Source organism: Natator depressus, chromosome 6 (genome assembly GCF_965152275.1).
Source record: "Natator depressus isolate rNatDep1 chromosome 6, rNatDep2.hap1, whole genome shotgun sequence".
Classification (NCBI taxonomy): domain Eukaryota; kingdom Metazoa; phylum Chordata; order Testudines; family Cheloniidae; genus Natator; species Natator depressus.
In genome coordinates, this window is record NC_134239.1 from 77,914,840 (window position 1) to 77,939,858 (window position 25,019).

Sequence of the window (25,019 nt, forward strand, 5' to 3'; positions counted from 1 at the left end):
ATTATAGTGGGATGTGCAGTATTAAGATCCATGCTTGAACTATTGATGATCCGAGTCCATTGAGCTACATGCTAACTCTTCTGTGATAATCGTATAACTTCATTTGCGTTTGATAATGCATCGTTGGATAACACCTGTACTCTCCAAGAGCCTGATCCAAAAACCCTTTGAAGTTAATGGGAGTTTTTATTACAGGTGACTTTGGATGAGACCATTAATTAATGAATTATTAAACAGGCCTAGTTTTCAAAGAGGCATAAACCTGGCCTCTTAAAATTACACCTGAGCTTTTTTGTCATCTTAGTAAAGTGGGACCTCTTTCATTGTTTTTTGAAGAAATAGCCCATGGTTGTTAGCAATACATCTTATGATTTCCTTCAATGTACAAACAAGATTGATTAATTGAAGAAAAATAAAACATAGACAGTTTGGAGGTAACTTTTTTTAATTTCTGAAGTCTTAAGGTACTTTTATCACTTCAGCTTGTTGTGTTAGCTGAAGACGTGATCTTTTTAATGTTCACTTCCTGGATGACCATCCTATATGTTATTTGTCACTTGCATAGAAAAATGTTGACTTGGTTAGGCTTTGGTATAAATGTTCACTTTCGCTTTCCTAGGTGTCTCGTCATGCACGTCGAATATCTCAAATTCAGCAGCTTAACCAGATGCCTCTGTATCCCACTGAGAAGATTATTTGGGATGAAAATATTGTCCCAACTGAGTACTATTCTGGAGAAGGTATATTTGTTGAGATATATTTGGATTGCTCTTAAAACGTCATAGTTCAAAGGACTTGTCGTTAATTCTGGTTCATTAAGAACTATTCCACAGCTTCTAAATCTGGACAGTATTTACTTTTGGCTACTTTAGTGCCTTTTAACTTCCAAGAAAAAAAAAAATCTGTGTTTATAGGCTTATTTGAATTGGACTGCATAAATTTGATCTGAAATGAATGTCTTTGTTACCAGTTAGATAAACATAGATTAAAAAAGAAGAATAAAAGCTTGGAGTAAATCATAAAACCATCTCATTTGCTCTATCTGTATATAAGCACAGAAAAAAGCTGCTTTCCACCTTGCTACTACCTGCTCCCAAGAAGTGAACTGTAGAGAGCTTGAGAGAGAAGTGAGTCATGCCATAGTTTGACAGCGAGCAGCAAGTGAATTCTGTTGAGTTCTTTTAAAAGAATTTGCTCTTTTTCCAAATTGATTCTTGAAAAGTCAGTTTTATGTGGTGAGGTTTTGTCGCTTTCAGTTTAAATTGAAATCCCAAACTCTTAATACATATCCTGAAAACTAACATCTGCACTGTAAAACTGCTTATGTTCAATATTGGGGATTAGTTTTTCAAATATTTTAAATATTTATGTTTGCCAGTAATGGCTTGTCAGTGAACCAATTTATATAGTTTTAAGGATAAAAGTGCCAATCTACATTTGTCGCAGAATTGTACCAGTGGGCACTTCAGGATGGAATCCATAGTCTGTGTGGCAGTCAGGTGCCCTAAGAATGTTTAGGGAATACGTGGAATTTCTAATGTCGGTTTAACCTCTTCCCTCATCGGCACAGATCTGTTCCTGTTGTCAGCTAAGTAATGCCATAAAGCCTAGAGCTCTGCCACTGCTAGGAAATGTAGAGCTATATCTCTTCCTTGGTTGAGGTGGAGAACACAACAGTCTAGGGAAGATGTTTAAATTAGGGACATGATCATTCTCTGAACTGAAATTGGTTTTTTACATCTGAATTCTTTTTTAAAAAGCAATCAAAAAATTCCACTTTGAATAGCCACATGGATATTCTTTGAAGATCAGTGCACGCAGAGCAGAATAATAACAACTTACACTGATAACAGCACTAGTATTATGGCAGTATTTTGTCTCGTAACATGATTGAGATTCTGCAGAGTAAGAGATTCCCTTTTCCTTATAGCAGTGATATCTGAAAACTGCCGTGTTAACTTGAACACTCTAATCTCTCCAGGAAGGTAATACTTACACTGCTTGAAAATCAAGTTTTCTTCTTAATCAGGCAAACAAGCTGGCTACATTCCAGAACAGACGACATTCTTAACTGGGTACAAGGCCATGCAGTTGTACAGCTTTCTCCAACAACACAGTCTTATACAGACTTCAGTGGAAGGCCATTCTTTGAAACAGTCTGACATGTTTCAGAGAATCACTTCAGTTATTTAATACATATTTGTGTTTGTGCACACCTGCATTTGCATTTTTGTGAACTGTTAGCTGTGGTAGATTCCATCACAACAGATAGAATTGTCATGTGCAAAACCTGTTACTATGGGCAGAGGAGCAGTGTGTACATGAGTTGTTGCACACAGAAATGGAGAATGCCTTGTGAAAATTAAGCCTGAAAAATTATCTGTATTCTTGAAGCCAAGGGGTGACATGGAATAGAATAGCTACAGTAACATTTTTCATTGCCAGCAGAATGTAGATTAGTTAAGTCCATCAGTGCTGCTTCTCATAGTGGAGAGTCTGTAGAAATCCTTATTTCAATGATGCCCTTTTTAGTGAAACTTCCATTTCAAATGCTCTTATACCTATTGGTATATGGGATTCTTAATGATATATGCAACAAAAATGGACAGACTTATTTTCACACTGGTAAACTGAAACACTAATTTTAACCGATGGCTGGAAAAACTTTCTGTAGTCCTGTGTAATTACTCATTTCTGTGTTGCTTGTTTTATGCTTTCACTTTGCAAAATATGAATATTGTATACTGTGTTATAAAGATGCTATGCTGAATTGCTGTCAGCCCTTTATACAATTTGTCTCTAATTGCGCACACAAAACTTCATTAAAAGAACATTATTAAGGTTGCAAAGGCGAGCTCTCAAAAGTAGGAAATGCCAGAACTAGGGTTGCCTGTTCACTCTTAATTCTGGCATTTCTTAACTTCTGAGTGCTTGAGAGGGTCCGCGGACCAGGGTTCCTGTCTATGTGGTGGATCAGGAAGAAGGCCATGAGCCAGTTTTACGCCAGCATGTTTATCCAAAACCCCTTTTTCTTGGTTGGTCCCTGGAGAATCCAGTTTGAACTAGTATATGAGTATCTCTCTGGGGGTGCTCCAAAGGGTTGATAACGGAGGAAGTATATTAGCATTCCCCCCGCTTTCTACTAGAGAAGGTACATGCAATGCCACGATAGGTATTAACCCTAATTCAGTAAGGTTTAACTTAATTAAATGAAGCTAATCTTAATTCCATAGGGTGTTTCAGGGTATTATAGGATACTGTCTGTCAGTCACCCCATTGTGTGCTGCCGTATTGATACCCACATAGGCCATCAGCAGGGCTGGAACCTCCAGATCCACTGCACAGACCTCTGCCGCTTGAATTAAGGGAGTAACTGTTCGCAGTAGAAGATTGTCATTTGCTATGTGGACTGACACTAGAGGGTGTTTGGATACTTTTATCAGTGGGTTTCACAGATGTTTGCAAACAGCAGAGGACTGGTGAGACTCAGAAGTCTTGGGTTTCACTCCAGGCTCTGGAGAGGGGTATGCTGTACTGGGCACAGACTCTTTGGCCCATTCCTCCAGACATTTTATCTTCATATAGCTTCACGGAATAGAAATAATTTTGTTCTATCACCTTTCTTTATTGGCAGTGTGTCTCTGTGCTTGTGGAAGCCAACATGTACTGTGTGCCAGAAAGATTTCAAGGATAATATTGCATGTTACAAGAGTTTTCACGCTTTCACAGTTCATAAACAAAGGTGTAAAACTGGGACAGTAGTCAAGTGAAAGTATTAAATGTATAAAGCCCTTTGTTATGAATATTTACCAATATTTTTTATCCTCCCCCCCCCCCCCCCCCCCGGGAAGTTTGGCTTTTTTGGGACCTGGGAATTTTTTGTGGGGGAAGCAGATGGGGCTCTGTCAGGTGGAGGTGGTGGTATTCATGGGCTGCAGCCTTCCACTCCTCTCCTCATCCTGACCCTTCGGTATGACTCTGTTTGCTTCCTGTGCGCAGGAGGGGAGTTAGAAGAGCAGGGAACTGGGTCCTGGCAGTTGAGACCACCTGGCCATTATATGGAGGGGAAGGCTTCCTCACCTGCCCTTTGGTGCATGCCTCCTCTCCTCCCCCATACCTCTCTCCCTCCCCCCCTTCCCCCCAGCGGTTTGTTTTGTTTACCAATTTTCTCCCATTTTTAAATAAAACATGTTAAATTCCTGGGAAACTAAAATTAAAAACCAAAAACAGAAGGCCTTCTAAATGAGCAATGTGTAAGAACTTGAGTTGCGGAGCAACACTAGTATTTCCATAGTGTAGGCTAAAAATGCAGCTATTTATTTTGGAGAGACAAGGTGAGTGAGGTAGTAACTTTTATTGGGCCAAACGTTTTCATTGGTGAGAGAGACAAGCTTTCAAACTACGCAGAACTCTTCTTGAGTTCTGAGAAAAGTACTCGGAGTGTTACAGCTAAATACAAGGTCAAACAGATAGATTAGTATAAGTAGTAAGCACATATTCTGAGGGACCATTTAAGGTTAAGTAGCCTATTATCGTGGGACTGACATGGCTACAACAACATTGCTATTTATTTTGGGCTTTCTGTGCCCAATTTTTAACACACTTAGGTCTCCCTCCATTAGCTTGAGTTAATTAAAACTGATCCATCCACTTGAAATTTCATAGGAATGATTTTATGCCAACGTGGAGATGATTTGGGGCTAATTGGGCAGGGTATTTGAGGGAGAAGATGGCTCGAAGTATGCAGTGAACTCATTTCTGGAACATTTTCCTATTGTGGTTTGTTGTTGGTTTTTTGGTCCCATGGTAACTCCATGAGCTTGGCTCAGATAGAAACTCCAAAATTTATTTAATCTCCAAACCTGGTGCCAATGATAGTTGGGGAGGTTGTTGCTGTCATTATTTAGCTGTTTAAAAGCATTTTCTGCATAAAATATAATCTCTGGAGCCAGAAGGAGCTAAGTATGGGTGGTTACAATGCTGGGAAGATAAGGTAGGGAATTGTGTGCTGGGTGGGAGGTGTGTGGTTTTTAGTTGACAAGTGAGAGGGATAGTACTGAATGGGTGAGTACAGTATGGACAATGAAGGGGGCCCATTAAGTAGAATAGGTACTTCTCTCATAGATAAATTCTCTCCTCCTGCCCCTTCTATTCCCTCTGCGTAGCTCTAACAACAAAAATGTATCAGTTACTTCAGGAGGGGGAAAACACTGAACACTAGCACAAATCTTAGTCGCCAAAGCGCCTTTACTCTGCCCCATATCACTATTACCATGATATATCCAAAATAGAGAGAACCCTATCCTCAAATGTTTTTACTATATTATTGATAGGAAAATTAAAGGTGACCTTCAGATAATTTTTTTCTGCTGCTTCATAATGTCTATAGAAGCACAGAAAGCGGGGATTTTTTCCTTTTTTTCCTTCAGGTGTATTGTTAATGTCAAGTTTGGCTTTGTCTTGTTTTATGAGAGGGTTTCTGGTAGGTGTTGGTAAAGGTTATTGTGAGCCCTAATAAAGTGAAGGAATCATGGTGAAGAATCTTTGGACAAAGCAGCTCTTTGTTAAATGTTATTTCTTCACTGAAAATAAAGAGATCAACTTAATAGTAATGAAAAAACTTCCTCCCTTTTTCAGTTGCTCAGCCTTCACTCTCTTGGCTCTAGTTCTCTAGTCATCAGTCTTCCAGCCTAGAAACGCTGAAGTTCTAATGTAAAAATAAACAGAATCCACCTGCCTCATTTCTCTTTTTGGTTTCTGGCGAAGAAACCACCTGACTTGTCCACAGCATGTGTCACTGGACCAATTCTTCTACATCAGAAACTTTTTGTGGGAATTGTCTAGTATGGTTGTCCTAACTGTGGTCACTTCTGGTGAAGTCAGATTTTTTTTTAATTTTTTTTTTTTTTACCAATGACTGCAAATAATTTGCTATGGTAGTGCAAAAACACGTGTCTTTTAAGTACGACAGTTGCATACAGAGAAATGGTCAACAAGAATAAAATAGTACAGTTAGATCGCTTGAAGGTGATTTAAAAAGGGGGGGGGGAATGGCCTTTGTGCCACCCCCTCCTTCCCCCCCCCCCTTTTTTGGTGTAGTATGTGGCTTTAGAAGAAAGTATTTAAATCTTCTCATATCATGACTAAAGCATGATGATGGAATTGTATATAGTGTTTATGAATACGTAAAACCAATGAATTTGTTACATTAATAGACAGAAGATGGATTTAATGTTTTTTTTTTTCTTAGGCTGCCTCGCTCTTCCTAAACTGAATTTACAGTTTTTGACTCTTCATGACTACCTTCTACGGAACTTTAATCTCTTCCGCTTAGAGTCTACATATGAGATCAGACAGGACATTGAGGATAGTGTCAGTAGGATGAAACCTTGGTAATATTTCTGTATTAACTAAAACAAACCAAACACCACAATGTAGGAAGTAGCTAAAGCTTTTTGGGGAATTAATAATTAGTGATGTCTATAATACAAAGTGGATATAGTCATCTAAGTAGTAACCAACTGTTTCCAGTTGTTATAAAGGTATAAATGTGGTGTTCCATAATCTCTTCTAAAATACTGCTTCATGCAAGATTAATCTTCTAATAATATTATTAAAATATATTCTGGGTATGGTTGCCCACGAAGAACGCTTGTGAACACTATGTGCTGACTAGTATTTCTTTAGTAACATTAAGACCTTATTTGTGTTAAGTGTTAACCACAAACTTCACTGTATTAACAATTGTTCTTAATTGTTGATCATTTGTATCAGTGTTATGGATGTGGAGTACTGGTGGGATTTTCACAAGTATTCAGTATTGGCCTAACTGTGCTCCCAGTGAAGTCACAATGTTATCACTAGGAGCAGAGTTACACCGGTGCTGAGTGCTTTTGAAAATCCCACCTATATGTCACCATTTTCTGTAGTGCATAGGGTGTACTCTCCCTTTCATACCCATTAAATCTTTCTGTGGTGGTCTCATCTTCTCTCTTTCCTTGAATGACTTTGTTTTTGAAATGTCATCACAAATTTTACCTTCACACAGGAGGTGAGAATATGAAATAAAAATGTTAGTTTACATTATATGTTGATTCTTTGATACAAGATATGCTGAAATTTCATGCTTTTTAAATTCTTCCTCGTGTCCCTTAAATATTGGAGCTGATGATGTGGTTTTTAAATTCTTCAGCAGTTTAAAGAAAATCTGAATGCAGCAATGGTTGATGGTTCTAACACACTATTGATTTTTTATTTTTTTTTAGGAAATCCGAATATGGAGGAATTGTGTTTGGTGGATGGGCTCGAATGGCACAACCCATTGTGTCTTTCACTGTGGTAGAGGTAGCAAAGCCCAACATTGGTGAAAACTGGCCAATGCGAGTACGAGCAGATGTTACAATTCATTTGAACGTCAGAGATCACATCAAAAATGAATGGCAAGGTGCTCATTTTTATGTCAGTAATGAACATTGCATGCCTGTTGTAGATACAGTACTATCAGAATTTGGGATAAGTGTAGAGCTCTCATAATATTATAGTGTTAAAGTACCCTGATCCTACTCAATATTATGGCACAAAAGTAGCTACACTATTAAGGTTGGTATACGGAGTTCAGTTTTAACAGATTTAAACCTTTATTTTGTGAAAATCTAATTAAAATATAAAAAACCCCAAATATAAACTATGAATGCTCCATATTTTTATGGTGCTTTGAAAAATAAATTGATATAGGAAAAAATAAGAGTTCAAAAATCACCCTGGTGGGTGATCTCCTCCTCCCCGCCTTCTTTCCCCCCCGATCGCCTCACTTTGCTTTGTACTTTTTTGAAAGAAATCTAAAATACTACTTCTGCTGATTTCTAGAATATTAGTTATAGATAGGTTGTGTTTGTCTGTAGAGCGCTTTATATCCTTTTATCTACAGTGGAAATTTATGTACACCAAATTGAATATGCCACATTTTAATTGACTATAAATCTGCTGTATCTCAAATGCTGTAACTTACTTTTGGGTGCAAATAAAGGAGAGAGAGAGACTGAGACTTTATAGCCCCTATAGCCTAGGAGAACATTCCCTGAGCTGGAAAAGAATATGCCAAGAATTCAAATCTTACCGCTTAACTGCTGTTAAAATTCTCATACAGTTCTCTAAAGCCATCAACTCCAACGTAGAAGATAGGGAACAGCCACTGAATGCTTTACTCTTAATACATACAACGAAAGGGGTGGTTGGAGGCTAATCACATAATGGGTGTTTAAACAAATCTCTAAGCAAATATGATTTTCTGTAATCCCCTCCCAGAACCCATTCCTCTATATTGTGATTCACGCCATTAATGGAAATAGCACATTCTTTGTAGAATACTAACATCAGCACTGCATTCTGTTGTTTGAACTTTCCACAGCCCTAAGAGGTTTTTACCTAGTATTTGGCAATTGGCATTGTGATTGTTCCATAGCAGTCCATAAAATAAAGCAGGAAAACTTATGTAAAATGACACGCTAGGATGGGTTGTCAGCAGTTTTAATTGAACGTGGGACCTTTGGACCTAAAAACCTGATCCTCTACTGCCTGAGCTAAAAGAACTAGCTCTGTTAGTTCTGTCAGTAGCAGACTCAAACTGTCTTCTGTGAAACGACAGCCATTCTCCATCTAGGCAAGGCAGAAAGGAGCTGTTCCTAACAGTCTTCCATTCTCTTTATTCTGGCTCACTTTGCTTTAAATAATCAGTTCTCTCCCTCAGCTCTGCAAGATAAAGCCCCACTACATTTTCAGCTTTTCACCTACCACTACAGGATTCTACAGTAATCTTTCACCCTAACGGGTTCTTTTTTAAAGAACCTGCATAGTGTTTTTCATCCTGTTCAAAAGCTGTCCCCTTTCTGATGTGTACATGTGGTGCTCGCCAAAGTAACAACCACAATTTAAGCCATTGTCAGAACATACTTTCCACCTTTTTTTAGCAGAGTGGTAGTTGCATAAAACTCTGAAAATAAAGTTTGTCGTGATGGCAACAGTGCCCTGTTCTGTCGTCTGTTCGTTAGACAGCTGAGAACTACACAAACCAAGGAAACTTGGCGCAGGCCTATACTGCTAAGTTTTGTTGGCATAACTATGTTGGTCAGGGATGTGAAAAAGCTACACCATTCTAGCCATTTTATGCTGGAAAAAAACCCTCTGTAGACACTGTAGAAGCTTGATAGACAAATGCTTCTGTCATTTAGCTAATGTCGTTTGGGGAGGTGGAGTTATTATGCTGGCTGAAGCACTCCTCCTCAAGACATATGCTATATCTAGACAAGGCTTGGGTGTCACTTTTGCAGAAGTAGTAGTTGAAAATCTTATTTTTGTTTACATCTCTGTATGTACTGATTTAGAGACGTTTATTGGCATTGACTCTGAAAAGGAAATATGTCTCCAAAATAAAAATGGTCTCTGTCTATACTGTTGTTGGAATAATTAACATGAAAAGGGAAAGTGTCTGCAATGTATGGGGTAATGATTTTACGTAAGATCTGCCTTCAGTATTTATTTTTTAAAAAAAGCTTGCCATAATATTTTTATATTGTATGATTTACTTTAATGGGATATCAAGATGGAAAACTCCATAGGTCACTTTAAAATCCTCTAAAACTTTGAGAAATAAAGGTCTGGTCTACACTAGCGGGGGGAGTCGATGTAAGGTACGCAACTTCAGCTACGAGAATAGCGTAGCTGAAGTTGACGTACCTAGATAGACTTACCGCAGCGTGTTCACGCTGGTGAGTCGACTGCTGCCACTCTGCCGTGGACTTGCTTGCACCTCTTGCGGCGCTGGAGTTCCGGAGTTGACAGGAGAGCGCTCAGGGATCAATTTATCGAGTCTAGACTAGACAAGATAAATCAACTTCCGATATATCGATTGCTACCCGGCTATCTGGCGGGTACTGTAGACCTATCCCGAGAGCCCTCCAAAATTAAAATTGTGGGATTATTTGAGTGAAAACTACTCAACTGGATAAGCATGCTGACAGCAAGCCCAACATGCTGAATATTTCAGTTGTATACCTTCTGTTACACCTTGACTCCATTCCTCTTGTAAAAGTAATACCCTGCTTGCTAACAAGAACGGAACAGACAAGTAGCGTGGAGAGATGGTGTGGCCTGCATGCTGGTAGTCTTCTTTGTTAAAGTTGTGGAGAAAATCTGATCCGTTTTATATTACAAGGGAAAGGTGATGGGCTTTGACTTGATTAAAGCCAGTGTTTTTCCTGTTGTGCTTTTTAATGCTGTCAGGAATTGCCAGCTGGCAATGTATAGCCCATGTTTCCTAGTGTAGTATCAGTAGGCAACACTTTGTGCTTAGGGAATTGCACTTGAGTTGACCTTGTTGGCAAGCTGCATAGAAGTGATTATTCATATTCTGCAGTGACATTGACTGATAGTCCTTAAATTCAGTTAGAGCGAGATCTGTTAAATTATGCTAGAGTTGGATAGTGTGTTGGCTGTGTAGGCTGTCACATAGCACAAATGCTAAATGCAAAACATGCAGTAAAATGGATTGAGTTTATGGCAATAGATACAACTTTTGGATTGTGATATGAGTTTAAGTCCCAGTTCAGATACGGCTTTGTAACATAGTAGCTTCTCAGTAGTATTAATAGATATTTCCGTGTTTGGTTTATTATTGTCACATGGAAAGGATAGGTATCTTATGTACAGTACAGTAAGCCAACTACAATGGTTATACAGTTTGATATTTCTGATCAATGACCTGTTATTGACTATCAATGGCAGCAAGGCAGAAGATGGACTAGAGTATTGTCTGAAAAGCAGGATGTCTGATGTATGCTGGATGTCTGAGAGGTTTGTGCTAGGAACTCAGACAAGTACCCTGAATCCACACTATTTATTTAAAAAACATTCTGCAGTCCTGGTCTCTCTCTTCCCTGATGTCTCCATAGATCGGTCTTTTTTTACACTTTCTTTGCAAAATAATTCATTCTAACTGTATTGTCTAAAGCTCCCCTGTCCTGTCTTTGCTGCTTGTTTTTTTCCACTTCCATCTTGTTTGTTAAGCAGAATCTTTCCAGAAGTCATTACTTGTATTTTTTTTTTTCCAATTAGATTTTTTTAAAAAAATTGTTCTCTGATTACCTGACTGTTTGGTCCAGTCTGGATTGGTTTTAGAGTATTTATTATTTGCATTACTGTAGCACAGAGGAACTTTAGTCATGGACCAAGACCCCACTATGCCAGGCGTTGAACAAACACAGAATAAAGACTGTCTGCCCCAAACAGCTTACAATCGAAGTATAAGACGAGATGCCAAATGGCTATAGAGAGGTGGGGGAGTACAAGGAAACAATACTAGTCAGCATTATAGGCAGTGGCCTTGGCATATCAGCAGTTGACAAGTGTTTGTTTTTTTATAGGCATCATGACAAAGGAGAGTTTTGAAGGAGGAAAATTATAGAAATGTACAGTTGGAAGAGACTTAGCTAGGGAACTTACTGAAACCCCTCTGTAGAGCACCAAATTTTCCTTACCTTTCTATAGAATTTTATTTAAAGTGTCTTACATAATTATCCCTAAATTTGGAAGTATTCTAGCCTAATTGTAGGATCAAAAACAGATTAAAAAGGACTGTTGATTCTATATCCTCTAAAAGCAGGACATAGTCCCCCAGTACAAATTATATTGACCACCAAAAGGATATGACACTTCATCTTAGCCAAAAGGTTAAAAAGAAGCTTGCCCGTTGTATACCTTTCCAATTGCTTGTTAAGGAACAAACACGGCAGTTGTTGGTGAATAAACCAAATAACTCAACTTTTTCCCATGTTCAATCAGGTCTGCGCAAGCACGATGTTTGTTTTTTAGTTACGGTGCGTCCAACACAACCTTATGGCACAAAGTTTGATCGAAGGAGGCTTTTTGTTGAGCAAACTGGCCTGGTGTACGTCAGGGGATGTGAAATCCAGGGCATGTTGGATGATAAAGGACGTGTCATTGAAGAAGGTATGATGATGCTTTTTAAACTATATATACACCTATATAATCCTTTGGAAAAAATAACGAACCATTCTATTAGCTGGTATGAATTGGCATAGCTCCATTTGGTCTGTTTTTTAGAACAAAATAGGCCTATTTCTGAAAATATTAGAAATGGTATGAAAGCATGCCAATAAATCATACTTGTAAATATGAGCTTCAAAGTGAATTTATCTTAATTCTGTTTCAAAAGTGATTATTTTTCTCCTAAAAAGTAGTTCTTAATCTGCTTTCAACACTGTTTTTCTTGCTTTAATCTAGTTTTGATTTGTGTTTCAAATATGAACAGGACCAGAACCCAAACCAAGACTTAAAGGAGACTCAAGAACCTTTAGAGTATTTCTGGATCCTAACCAGTATCAACAGGACATGACAAACACAATCCAAAATGGAGCAGAAGATGTCTATGAGACATTCAATATAATCATGAGGAGAAAGCCAAAAGAAAACAATTTCAAGGTAAGCTACATTATAGCTGTTCTTAGGATAATAGTTTCCGAATGTGCTGAGTTGGAAGAATTGTTGAAATGTACGTACTATATGTCATTGACTGAGATTGTTTTGTGGAAAAACGCTGGCTAGAATTTATTTCCCTAAACTGTTTAATGGCAATGTTGGTGCTGGATTAAAGAGTTTTGGGTCCTGGTACACAATGGCAATTGGGACTGCTCCCTGGGGTGTGGGATGCCCTGAAGTTGCGGGGGGAAATAAGGTTCAGCCCCCCAGAGTGGGAGGCTCCCAAGTGGGGTTGGATCCTGCCCTCGGGGGATGGGAGGCCCGAGGGTGGGGTGGTTGAGGGCAGACCCACCCAACACTCACCCCAGAGCAGCTTCTGTCCTGCGAGGCTGGCCTGGCTCACCTCTCTGGCCCTGCCTCCTTCCCGTCCTTGGGTTTTTGTGTGTGTAGGTGTTTTTGTTGCTCTCCCAATCCCCTAATGGTTGGGGACCCCCTGAGGTGGGGGTCTCTGTGCAGGTGCACTGAGTGCATGTTCATTTGGGTGTGGACAGTATGTTAAGTACAAAGAAAATTTTTAAAGATGCATCTTAAAAATTATAAATGCTAGGAAACTTCAGCCAACCTCTGAAATGAACCTATACACAATTGAGAGGGTAATATTTACTGAAAGTCTGTTTATAAGTTTCAGACTACAAATATAAAGGTCACAAAAAATGGTACAACTAGAAAACAGTACTGAGAAAAAGATTCCTAAGTGGATACACATTTGGGATGTAAAGCAGATATCCATGGAACTGCAGGGCTCTAGTGACAACTAGTGAATGAGACCAGCTGTGCCACCCCCTGCCCTCCCCACTGGGGTGGGCACCAGGCTCATCGGCAGCTGTCCCTGGTCACGCTAGTGTGTGCAAGCACCTCACATGCTCCCGGACAGGAGACGCACACGACTGCGTGGAAGGAGTGGGCTGGGCACTGGCTTCTGCGAGCGGCTTCCCAACATGCTGCTGCTTTCGCCGCTTTATATGCACGGGTATAATTGTGTATCCGCGCAGGGCTCAAATGAGAAACCACTACACATTTTGTGAGATCATTCCCTTCTGCTTTGTATACACTCTGTATCTTAATTTCCATTGTCTATCACTCCATATACTTTATAACACTCTGATATAGTTATCTTCAACGCACAGTCAATCCATGGCACTCCTTTCACACAATGCAGTCAACCTGTGGAACTCCTTGCCGGAGGATGTTGTGAGGGCTAAGGCTATAACAGGGTTCAAAAAAGAACTAGATAAGTTCATAGAGGATAGGTCCATCAGGTCCTGGCTATTAGCCAGGATGGGCAGGGATGGTGTCCCTAGCCTCTGTTTGCCAGAAGCTGGGAATGGGCGACAGGGATGGATCACTTGATGATTACCTGTTCTGTTCATTCCCTCTGGGGCATCTGGCATTGGCCACTGTTGGAAGACAAGATACTGAGCTATATGGACCTTTGGTCTGACCCAATATGGCCGTGCTTAAGTGAGAATCATATGTCGAGAAAAGCATTAAGCTCAGGGCCTGCTTAGTTTTGGACAAGCCAAGTATTCTTAAAGTTTAAAGCACAGTATTGATTTTCAAGCTTGCTATACTGTAAGAGCTTCTTTATCCTTCATTATGTCTCCAGTGCATATGTGCAGTGTTCCCTTTTGCTCTTTGCAGTCTTATCTCTGTCATTTGTTGTTTTGCTTTGGCCTTGAGGTAATGTCACATCACTTATCTGTTTAGATTTCTTATCATGTATCGCTGCTTATTATCCCCACTTGTTGTTTCTTCCACTTTATCCGTGTTTTATTCAAAGTTCAGATATTTTTAGTATTGACTTCTTCCAAAAGCTTGAGGACCTTTTCCTGCCACTCTGTTGCCAAATAAGGATGTGTGTCTTAGGCTACTGTTGGGAAGAGATCTTGTGGCTAAAAATGCTCAGGTTAGCCATCTTTGGCTAATCTACTCTCCGAACTAGGGAGGTGATTCCCCTGCTTGCGTACAGATACCCCTGCTAGCACGGGTATAAACAGCAGTGTAGCTGCACTACCGTGGATAGCGGCAGCAAAAGCATAGCTGAGCCGTGCCCAGCACAAACCTGTGATATAGCCCTTGACTTATCTCTTGTACAGATTGTCATTGTTCAGAGAATTATTCGTTAGGATAATGTAAGAGAAAGGAAACTATTTTAAATCTTAATTTCTAGCCATTGTGCCATGAGCACAAAGTGCTGAAGAGAAACACATCTTAGTTCAGCTCTTTTCTACTTACCATAGTTTTTGTCGTTTTAAATGTCCAAATTGAGGAAAGAATTCTCGTGAGAGTGCATTTTGTAGGAGTTGACATATTGCTCAACATCTCAGCTGCTGCTGCACCAGTTAATAGTGAAGATAGCTTCCTGTTATCAATTGGATATTCAAACACCTTCAGATTTGAAAACAAACAAAAAAAACAAAACAACATTAAATTATGGTGTTTATTTGTATTCCACTGCCGGAGTGCGTGGTGCAAATATAAACCGAAAGGAAATTGCCATTGAATAGATATGGTAGGATTCCATTGGAAATATGTATATCCATGCATTACAAAGTTGAGTGGAATTCTAGTTTTCATAGGGGATTGTGGAATATGATCTGTGAAGCTGCTTAAGGAGGGAGGCAGAAAGATCCTGCTCTTTTTAATATGTTATGATATGGAAGAGTGTATCTGAAATGAGACAATGGCTCGTGACTCATTTTTTAAAAACTATGCTTACAGTTGCAAAGCGAAGCATGAAAAGTCAGAAAATTATTAAATTAATGTTGTTTGCAGATGACTTAAACATTTTTTCATCGACACCAAAAAATCTTACTGGCGTCATAGCAGCAGTTAATTCCCAGATCTGCGTTGTGATGCAAATAAAGAAATAAAACAAAGTTCATTTTAATCTGTAATGGATACTTTAGTTTGGTCTGTGTTTGGCAAGGGATGGAAGTGTAATTTTTAGTTTTGTACAGGGTATTTACAACCAATGGACAGACCAAAAAAAAAAATCAACTGCACAAAGCATTACTTGTTGTTTTTTCCTTAATTTCACATTTATTCAATTAAGTCAAAACACATAATTAGCTGTTAGCTTTTCATAAATTGGAGTACAGATTATCCATATCTATTGTATACTTCCCACCAGCTTCAGCCAGTTAACAGAAAGCAAGGTATTACTCTAGAATGATTAATGTTAATAATGTATCAGGCAGATAGAAGACAGCCTGATTTTACGCTAGGCCTGCGGGGAGAGAGCAGCCAAAAAAACCTGTGCAGTATAGTAAATTAAGCAAATATGATAGCAGCAGAAGTGCAAACATAATCGGATTGCTAGATATGATAGTCAGCACTTCTCGGTCAGCAGTGTTATCTTACTTGGATTATTTTACCAAGTTTTCATGCACAGACATTGTGAATAATTCATCAAAGTAATATTTAACATTAGGTCCCCCACTAATATTAGGAACATATTTCTATACTTTCCACCCAAAGACTGAATATAACCATTTAGAAGGATAATCTGGGATATCCCTGTGTTGTAATTAGTTGTGCTGCTTCTGAGAAATAAGATCTCACTAAGTTCAAAATTATGCAAAACCACACAATCTATTCCTTTCTTTCCCCCATCATTAAGTATCATTATCCTCTAGATGTGACATTTATCTGCTTTTGACTCATCTCAGAAGAAGTTTGAGGAAGCATCTAAGGCATCGTGTACTGGCATCTCTGTGAAGTAATGAATATAAACTAGTCCTTAACTTTACAAGCTCTTCCGATTTCTCTTTTGAGCTGCTTGTCCTTCTGATACCGTGGGCTATTAAAGTTGAGAGAAGTGAAATAAGAATTATAAATTGACCTACTCCTAATATGCATTTAAAGTTGCTTTATGAGCCAGGAAACCTGTCATTTATACCCAGAATGAAATTCCAGATGTTTCCTGCTGATTTGTGCTTCTCAATTGGCTTAAACCTCTGAGTACTTGTACCGTGTGTATTGTATGCACTCAGATGACGCTTAGGAGGGCAGACAGCTTTACACAGCTCATCTGATTTTGCTTTTTGAGCTAAGGACTGGTTTTAGATTAATAACTTTTCAGGGACACTGGTACTAGACTGTTAAGTGAATTATGAAAAAAAATCATCCTGAGGGATCCACAGCTCCAAAACGTACAGTACTGGAACAGTGCTCAAGCACTAAATTACATCGTACCTCAGGTTAGTGGAAACACTGAATAGGAAGATCAGTAGTTTCTAAATGGAACAGTTGTTATAAAAATAACGCTGTCTCGACCTTCTGTTCCCAGTTTATTCCTAGTCTGTAAACTTATATCTGAAAAGAATTTTGTATTTTTTTTGTTTCCATGTTTTTCTGCTTCTGACACTTTCCCCATCCATAAGGATTCTGGAATAAGAACTTCCTGGAAATTTCGATTATGATGATTGAAGCAGAATAAAATACAGCATGCCCATCTGTAGATACAGTATATTTGCTTTGCAACATTGAGAAAAGAAAAGTGTCCTTATTAGTAAATTCAGCATATAATGGTCAAACACACAGGATATACAGTTACAGCATCAAAGTGCCACTTTTAAAGAATCACACTTCTAACACCTCTGGCACTTCACTGATGATGATTGGTGGCACTGTACAGACACCATTGTGAACCAAATAATCCATTGTTTCATTTGGGCTAAATTAGCTCTCACTAATAGGATAGTTCAGTATTTAGACTGTTCTGCTTGAATATTGACATTTTGTTGAACAGGCTATGTAATGACATCAGCAGAAAATATAGCAACTGATTCAATCTAACCAAACACCTGTCTAGTGGAAAATAACTTTTTTTTCTCTGAAACACACTGGGATGCTGGAGTAGTTCAGAGAGTTAATCTTCAGTTTGTTATATTGTGATGTTAAAGGATGTCACTTTTACTGATTCATCTTCTGTTTTGTCACTCACAGGCTGTTCTGGAGACTATTAGGAATCTGATGAACACAGACTGTGTGGTTCCTGATTGGTTGCATGACATCATCCTTGGATATGGAGACCCAAGCAGTGCTCATTATTCAAAAATGCCAAATCAGATTGCTTCTCTGGATTTTAATGACACCTTCCTATCCATTGATCACTTAAAAGCCAGTTTTCCTGGATATAACATAAAAGTAACTGTTGACAATCCAGCTCTACAGAAACCCCCTTTCAGGTGATCTAAGAATCTCAGATGTACTTGGTCTCAGATTGTCTGAACAGATAATTCTCCAATTAAATCATGGTATAAATCTAAGTCATTTCAGTTTTATTCCTAAAAAGTACTATAGTGAAGCTGGTACTGGAAAACTAAGTCAGTTTAGTTCAGTGACTCAAGTATGTTCTTTTGCCTGAGAAAATAGCTTATAAGAGCTGCTATTGTAATGTATTATTAATATGTAATATTGAAGTGGCATCCAAAGGCCAAAATTAGGATCAGGATGTTATTGTGCCACACCCTGTATAAATGTATATGAAAACATTGTCCCTGACCCAAACAATTGACAATCTATAGGGGAAAATGATATATGAAGGGTGGGGTTACAATCAGTGTGTGTGTGTGTGTGTGTGTATATATAGCTTTTACGTTCGACATCTTTTCTGTCATAAATATAAAAAGTGTCAACTGTTCCTATCTGTCAGTCTAGCTATCATTTAATTAGATGTGTGTTTTGGCAGACATGAGTTTTGAAGGATGTAAAGTGGGGGAGAAAGACAGTATCTTATGGATCTGTAGTGGGCAATGTAGAATAAGACACCCAGACTACTTATTATCTATTTGTATTGTGGTCATGGCTGGGAGCTTCAGTCAAGGATCCAGGGCCCCATTGTGCTAGGCACTGTACACACACACAGAGATGATTCCTGGATCTTAGATCTTAGTCTAAGTATAAGGTGATGGAATAAGTTGGGGAGAAAGGGAGGTGCAATATAATAATGGGACAATATATGTGTGAGAAACTGTATACAACCAGTGGGTGAGGTGCAAGATGATATGTTCTAACACAGTGATTCTCAAACTTTTTTTTACTGGTGACCCCTTTCACATAGCAAGCCTCTGAGTGCGACCCCCTCTTATAAATTAAAAACACTTCTTTTTAATATATTTAACACCACTATAAATGCTGGAGGCAAAGTGGGGTTTGGGGTGGAGGCTGTTTACGACCCCCCCCCACATAACCTCACAATCCGCTGAGGGGTCCTGATTCCCAGTTTGAGAACCCCTGTTTTAACATCTAGAAATTGCATTCTGTAGTTTCATTCGAATAAATCTCAAAATGCCATGTAGTCTTTATTTTAATTTCTCTTGGGAAATGAATTGTAAGGATTTCCTGACTTTAGAGGAATAGAAGTCCATTAAAGGCTTTCAAAATGCTGCTTCATCTGTAACATCTGATGATAGATGTAGTCTCCACATAAAGAGAAGATGAGAACACTTATTGCCTATCACGGATTTCTCCTTTGATTTACACAGCCCTTGCCACAAAAAGAAGCCCTTCACCGTAATTTATTGCCCCATTACATTATAAAGATATTTCTTACTAATATGCTGTACAATGAAGAGGTGTCTGTCACAATACAATATTAAATGGAATTGGAGGATGCAGGAGCTCTTGTGCTAGTGTCATAAAAATAATGTAGGTGATCTGCAAAGGAGACACTACTACAAGGAGTGAGGTATCACCAATGTTTACAGAAGAGTCCATTGCTTCTGTCTGTAGAGTGTCGATTATTTTCTATCGTTAATTTATATTGACCCGTACCTACATCTCTGCTCCCCCACTCCCTCTGTGCTATTCCATAGTATCTCACCTTAACTGTTTGTTCATATTATCTCCTTTTCCAATTCTCTACCTTCTACCCCATGTCTTATGACTAGAACACTTTCCCTGTCCTCATTTGCAAAGTACACGTTCTCTCGACCTCTGTTATTCCTTAAAACCAACCTCTTCAACCAGATCCTTTTGTGCCTCATCAATAATCCTACATTTTCTCTCTCCTGGATTGTTGTACAATTGTCTTGAATAGAGCTGGCCGAAACTCCGGTTTTGGTTCAGGAGAAGTTTTGGTATTTCCAGATTTGTTTTTGGTTCAAATTTGGAACCAAAGCAGAATTACCAAAATTCCTTGGCAAACCAGAGATCTCTGAAAAATTGGTTTTGGAAACACCAAAATACTGTGTTCCTGAGACCAACTGAATGAAACTGACATTCATGTCAATTTCCTGATTGCTACTTCCTGAATAGTAGCCATGAAATTGAAAAGAAAGTCAGTTTCGTTCTGCTGGCACTTTCAGGGCTGCTAGGCTCCCTGCTTGAACCAGAGCTTCCAGATTCCCTGCTTGGAGCTTGGAGCCTAGAAGTTTTAGGACTGGTTCCCAGGGTCTGGGGCCATGTGGACTGCCCTGTGTTGAGGACCTCAGGGTTTTCAGACTTCTGGGGCAGCTGGTTGCACAGGTTGTCCTACTCCCAAGTGGGGAATAGACTTGGTGAAGCATTTGACTCCAATGAATCAGCATTTTCCAACCCAGTCAGTGTTGAGTTTTGTCTTACAGGTTGTAAGATCTTTGGGAAATGGACTGGCTTATTTATGTATATAGAGTGCCATGTCATTTGATGGAGCTCTAAAAATGTATATGAAAGACTATCTGACCTACTTGTGAAGGAAATGAAGTTGAAACTTTACAAATATGTTTTACAGGATAACTTTCCCACTAAGGGGAGGAAAAGGGAAGAAACGGAAAGAAGAGGATGGGAATGAAGAAAAGGCTGAAGAAGCTAAAACCTTAATTGTGGAACCTCATGTTATTCCCAACAGGGGACCATATCCATACAATCAACCCAAACGGTAATATTGTTATAACTTTGTGCCTATGCAAAAACATAAGTAACAGTCCAGTGTCTGGGAGACCTAACAATTTGTTGTAGTTGCAAATGAGGTTCCACATTGGTTTGGTTACACAATCAGGAATAATTTCTGCTTATAAAACAATCAGAGAATATTTATTCTATATTTATTTATTTCAGTAGGTAGTAGAAGTGAGCTAGACTGAATTAAAACAGGAGTACCTGTGGCACCTTAGAGACTAACAAATCTATTAGAGCATAATTTGTTAGTCTCTAAAGTGCCACAAGTACTCCTGTTCTTTTTGCAGATACAGACTAACATGGCTGCTACTCTGAAGACTGAATTAAGGCCGCATAATTGTGAGTGAGTGTCCACAGGAGTTTAATGCGGTTTAGCTAGTCCATTTTAAATTCAGACCTTTAGTTAATTTGGATTAATTTTTTTGAATGCCCCATGTAGACAGTCCCTTTAAAAACACCTTTTTTATATTTTCTGCATTTACTGAACCTATTTTTGTTCGTTACAGGAATACTATTCAATTTACTCATACTCAGATTGAGGCTATACGTGCAGGAATGCAACCTGGGCTGACTATGGTAAGGGCAATAATTAAGAGTTGTTACCATATTTCTTGTTGAAAATTATGCTGTTTAAGTTTAGGAGAGAGTCTTCGAAGAGCAGGTAACTTCCATTTTCTATGTCTACTATAATTGTGTTTTGTGTTTTCTTCCTACTAGCAGATAAAGAAAAGGAAACACCCAATAACATCCTCTCCCTTAAACAAAAAGCAAACAAACCGAAAAAACCTCTGAACAGAATTCTGTCCTGTGTTCCAGTGGTTGGTGATTCTTTCTGGATCTCTGAATTGGCATGCATGTGTGTGTTTGCGGGGGGAGGGGGATTACTAATTTTAGAGTATAGTGATTCTGTGCTGAATTTATGACTGTTTTGGTTGTATTTACAGTAATTGCAATATCTTGGGCCTGATGCAGTACCCACTGCATGCAATGAAAGCCTTTCTGTTGACTTCAGTGAGCTTCAGTCAGGCCCCTCAGGAGAATTTCAGTTCCATACTTCCAAAACTGAGGACATAATCTATAGTATTGAATTTGATTTTGCTTGAATGGAGTCATGACCAGTGAAGGGTTTACAGGAGTCAGTTCTTAATAAGTAAATTTTCTGCTCGTAAGTATCTTTTTCACCAGCCAGCTGTTCTCTCCTTAAATTAACTACTCAGAATACCTCACTGACTCTTCTTTTTCCACACCACTGTTCAGCAAGGAGATTGAGTGTCTAGACACTCAATGCTGCTGTTTGAAATTAGGCTTCATGCTACCTTTCCTTTCCTGTCCATGTCGTCTTATGTAGCACACAAACACAGAGGAAGGAAAGAAAATGGAACTTTACTTATTTATTACTCTTCTTCCAGTGCTTGCTCATGTCAGTTCCATTCGAGGTGTGTGCATGCCCATGTGCACAGTCGCTGGAGTATTTTGTCTTAGCTATATCAGTAGGGTCGGCAGTGGCGCCCCCTTGAGTACCACGCTCATGTGTCAGTATATCAGGCGCCCTCTCAGTTCCTTCTTACTGCCCGTGGTGGTTAGTTGGAGTGCTTTTCCTTGCATAGCCATAGTTTTTCATCTTTACTGACTTTGAGCCTTAAGGCCTTGTAAATAGTTTGTTTATAGTAGTTAGTTTTAAGTAGTTGTTAAGTGTAGTTAGAAGTTTAGTCCCAGGTGGGGCATGCCCCACTTTCCCATGTTTAAGCCCTGTGTGGACTGTAACAGGCCTATGCCTATAAGTGACCCCTATAGCAGCTGCTTCAAGTGTTTGGGGGAATCACATGTGAGACATAAGTGCCGTATTTGTAAAAACTTTCGGCCCCGCATGCAGAAAGAGCGAGTTATTTGTTTACAGGCTCTCCTCATGGAATCCAGCCTCCGTGCTGTCCCGCCAGGACTTGCCAGGTGCCATTCCGTGTCGCCAGTGCCCAAAAAGAAGGCGAGAAACACAGCTCCCCAGCACCAAGCAAGAAGGGCCGTGGGTGATCGGGCAAGGGACCCACTTTGGAGCCATGCGTTTGTCCCTCCCCAGTCGGGGCCCTTAGCCCCCTTAAAAGGTCCACCAGTGACTGCCAGGAGTGGCATGGGACCTAAACCACTGACGTCATTAACACCTTCACAAGCTCCTGCAGTGGCAAGAGAGCAGAGGCCTCCGCCTGCACCGCCGATGCAGCTTGTGCGGCAGGTATTGGCAAAGACTCCCCACAAGGGCAAGCCAGTCACTAAGACCCCTCTGGGAAGTGGACTGCCACCAATCCCCTGAGACAAAGCAGCACTCTCCACCTCCACACCATAGATAGCTGGAGTCGCAGCCCAAATCCTCTGGGATTCGCCCTTGGTCACCGCGATCGCAGTCCCCGCCATCTCAACGTGGATCGCCTAGAGAGGGACACTGGTCTCCATGCTACTGGTATTGTTCGCCCTCCTGCCAGTCATCCTCTCAGCGCAGGTCCTGGTCACCTACTCCGTGGGAGCGCTCCATCGTGTCTCCAGTCCCCCAGCACTGGTCCCCTCGATACCGGCACCGATCTCCTCCTTACATGGGGATGTCAGAATCACCAACAGGGGCAATTTATCTGTTTCACTCCAGGCAGTGTAAGGAATAAATCAACAGGAACTCAGCAATTCTGTCTGATGAAAGAGTAATGCAAGTAAGCATGCTCTTGTCTAACACTGCGCTTTATTAGATTTAAGCACACACACAGACATAAGCAATAGGTTTAAAACATCCCAGATGTTAACTTATATTCTGAGATGGTATTGAGTGATCAATGACAGGTCAGCGTTGGCCAAACACCTTCCTGCCATGGAGTAAAGATGTCAGGAAAAGTCTCTCCCAGGATGGCTCCCAAGGACTGCTCCCAAATACACTCTATTAACTAAGTTTTTTATAATTAACTTCTACAAAACACATAGGTCATAATGACCCATCGTAAATCATCACTTTTCCTAACTTTCAATAAACTCTTACTATCAGAGGCGTCTAGACTCATGGCTGTCCATCCACATCTCTTCTTTCACTCTGTTGTTTACTTTTTCTTCCCCTCCTCCCATAGTGATTAGCAAAACTGCCAGTAGTTATGACCTTGTTTCTGAAAGCCTGTCTCCAAATTAACCTTTAACTATGTGGTGTTCTATTTCATTAATTCATAGTGGCTGAGTGCACATAATATGGTTGCAATTAGCTTGATCACATTCTGGGTTATGTACACTCCTCAAATCCAGGGCAACAGCTGCACTCTGGGTACTGGTCTCCAGCGACAGTCAGCAGGCAGACTCCGGCATCGACTGACCCACCCTGGTCACTGGAAGGGGATTCCTCTGGCATGGAAGTACAGTTCAGCCCCTTGCCTAGACTCCACCGGTATGAACAGGCACGCGAGGCTGCGTCGACATTGACGGCGCTGCCTTGGCAGCACAGTGGCCAGCACAGTGACCTTATTGGAGTGCAGGAGGAGTGCTGGTCATGGCAGTGTCCCCTTTGCACCATTCATCTGCTGCTGCCTTGATGCAAGAGCTGGCGGCACCGACGGTACCAGGCTTGGTGCATGAGGCGTGTTCATAGGTCAAGGTGGAGGAAACTGCACCCATCCGTAAGCTTCCCTCCCCCTGTGGTACAGTCGTCGTCATCATCCCCAGACAAGGCGGTTTCAGGACCCTTGAGAGCTAGCCTCCAGATGATTTTAAAGAACAGCAGGCCCTACTTTGACGGGTGGCCAAGAACTTGGGCCTGTAAGTGGAGGAGATGGCCAAGCAGGGAGACACCTTTTTTAATGTCCTGTCAGCTCTACCCCAGCCTGTGTCGCACTGCCAGTGTATGACGGTGTCCTCAGAATTGCCAAGGCCCTCTGGCAAATTCCTTCATCCGTCCCTCCCACCTTAAAAGGGCTGAAAAGAAATACTTTGTCCCAACCAAAGGGTTTGAGTACCTTTACAACCACCCTCCCCCAGGCTCGCTGGTAGTCTCTGCGGACAATGAAAAAGATAAACTAGGGTATACCAGCTCGACTTCCCAAAATAAAGCAGCCAAAAGATTGGAGCTGTTTGGGAGGAAAATTTTATTCAACTGCAAGCTTACAATCCCGGGTGGCAAGCCATCAGTCACTCCTAGAGGGATACAATTTCAATTTATGGGACTCCCTCCATAAATTCAAGGAGTCCCTCCTGCAGGGTTTGGCCCAGGATGCGAGATTGCATGGGTTAAGACACTGAGGCTACCCTTTGCTTGTTGGGCATGCATATGCCGCAGTCTGCAAGAAAGCAGTTCCGGCCGCCAAGACCTTGGCAGCCTTGTCCAGAGTCTGCAAGAAGAAGGGACAGGGATGTTAGTTTCATCCACCACTGCCCTTCCTCTTACCGCTCACTTGCGCAGCCCGGTCCGGCAAAGCACCCTGGGGGCCAAAAGCGCTCGTTTTGAGGGTGTGGTTAAGAGTGACGCCCCAATCACCTCCCAGGATCCAGCTTGTTCTTTCCTCAACTGTCTTCATTCCTACCATTCAGCCTGCTCACCGGTCACCTCTGACCTCTGGAGATAGTGGCTC

At 40.4% G+C, this 25,019-nt stretch overlaps 1 protein-coding gene across 2 annotated transcripts in view; it reads left to right on the top strand.

Annotated features, from left to right (window-relative positions):
• The window catches only part of AQR (aquarius intron-binding spliceosomal factor), a 112,909-nt gene that overhangs the window by 36,120 nt on the left and 51,770 nt on the right, over positions 1–25,019 (top strand). For both annotated transcript variants that reach the window (XM_074955777.1, XM_074955776.1), the window contains exons 15-22: positions 620–740; positions 6,251–6,392; positions 7,266–7,444; positions 11,836–12,003; positions 12,326–12,495; positions 17,503–17,744; positions 20,270–20,416; positions 20,943–21,012. In XM_074955777.1, the coding sequence (XP_074811878.1) occupies positions 620–740; positions 6,251–6,392; positions 7,266–7,444; positions 11,836–12,003; positions 12,326–12,495; positions 17,503–17,744; positions 20,270–20,416; positions 20,943–21,012 (1,239 nt within the window). The remainder of the gene's footprint in view (positions 1–619; positions 741–6,250; positions 6,393–7,265; positions 7,445–11,835; positions 12,004–12,325; positions 12,496–17,502; positions 17,745–20,269; positions 20,417–20,942; positions 21,013–25,019) is intronic.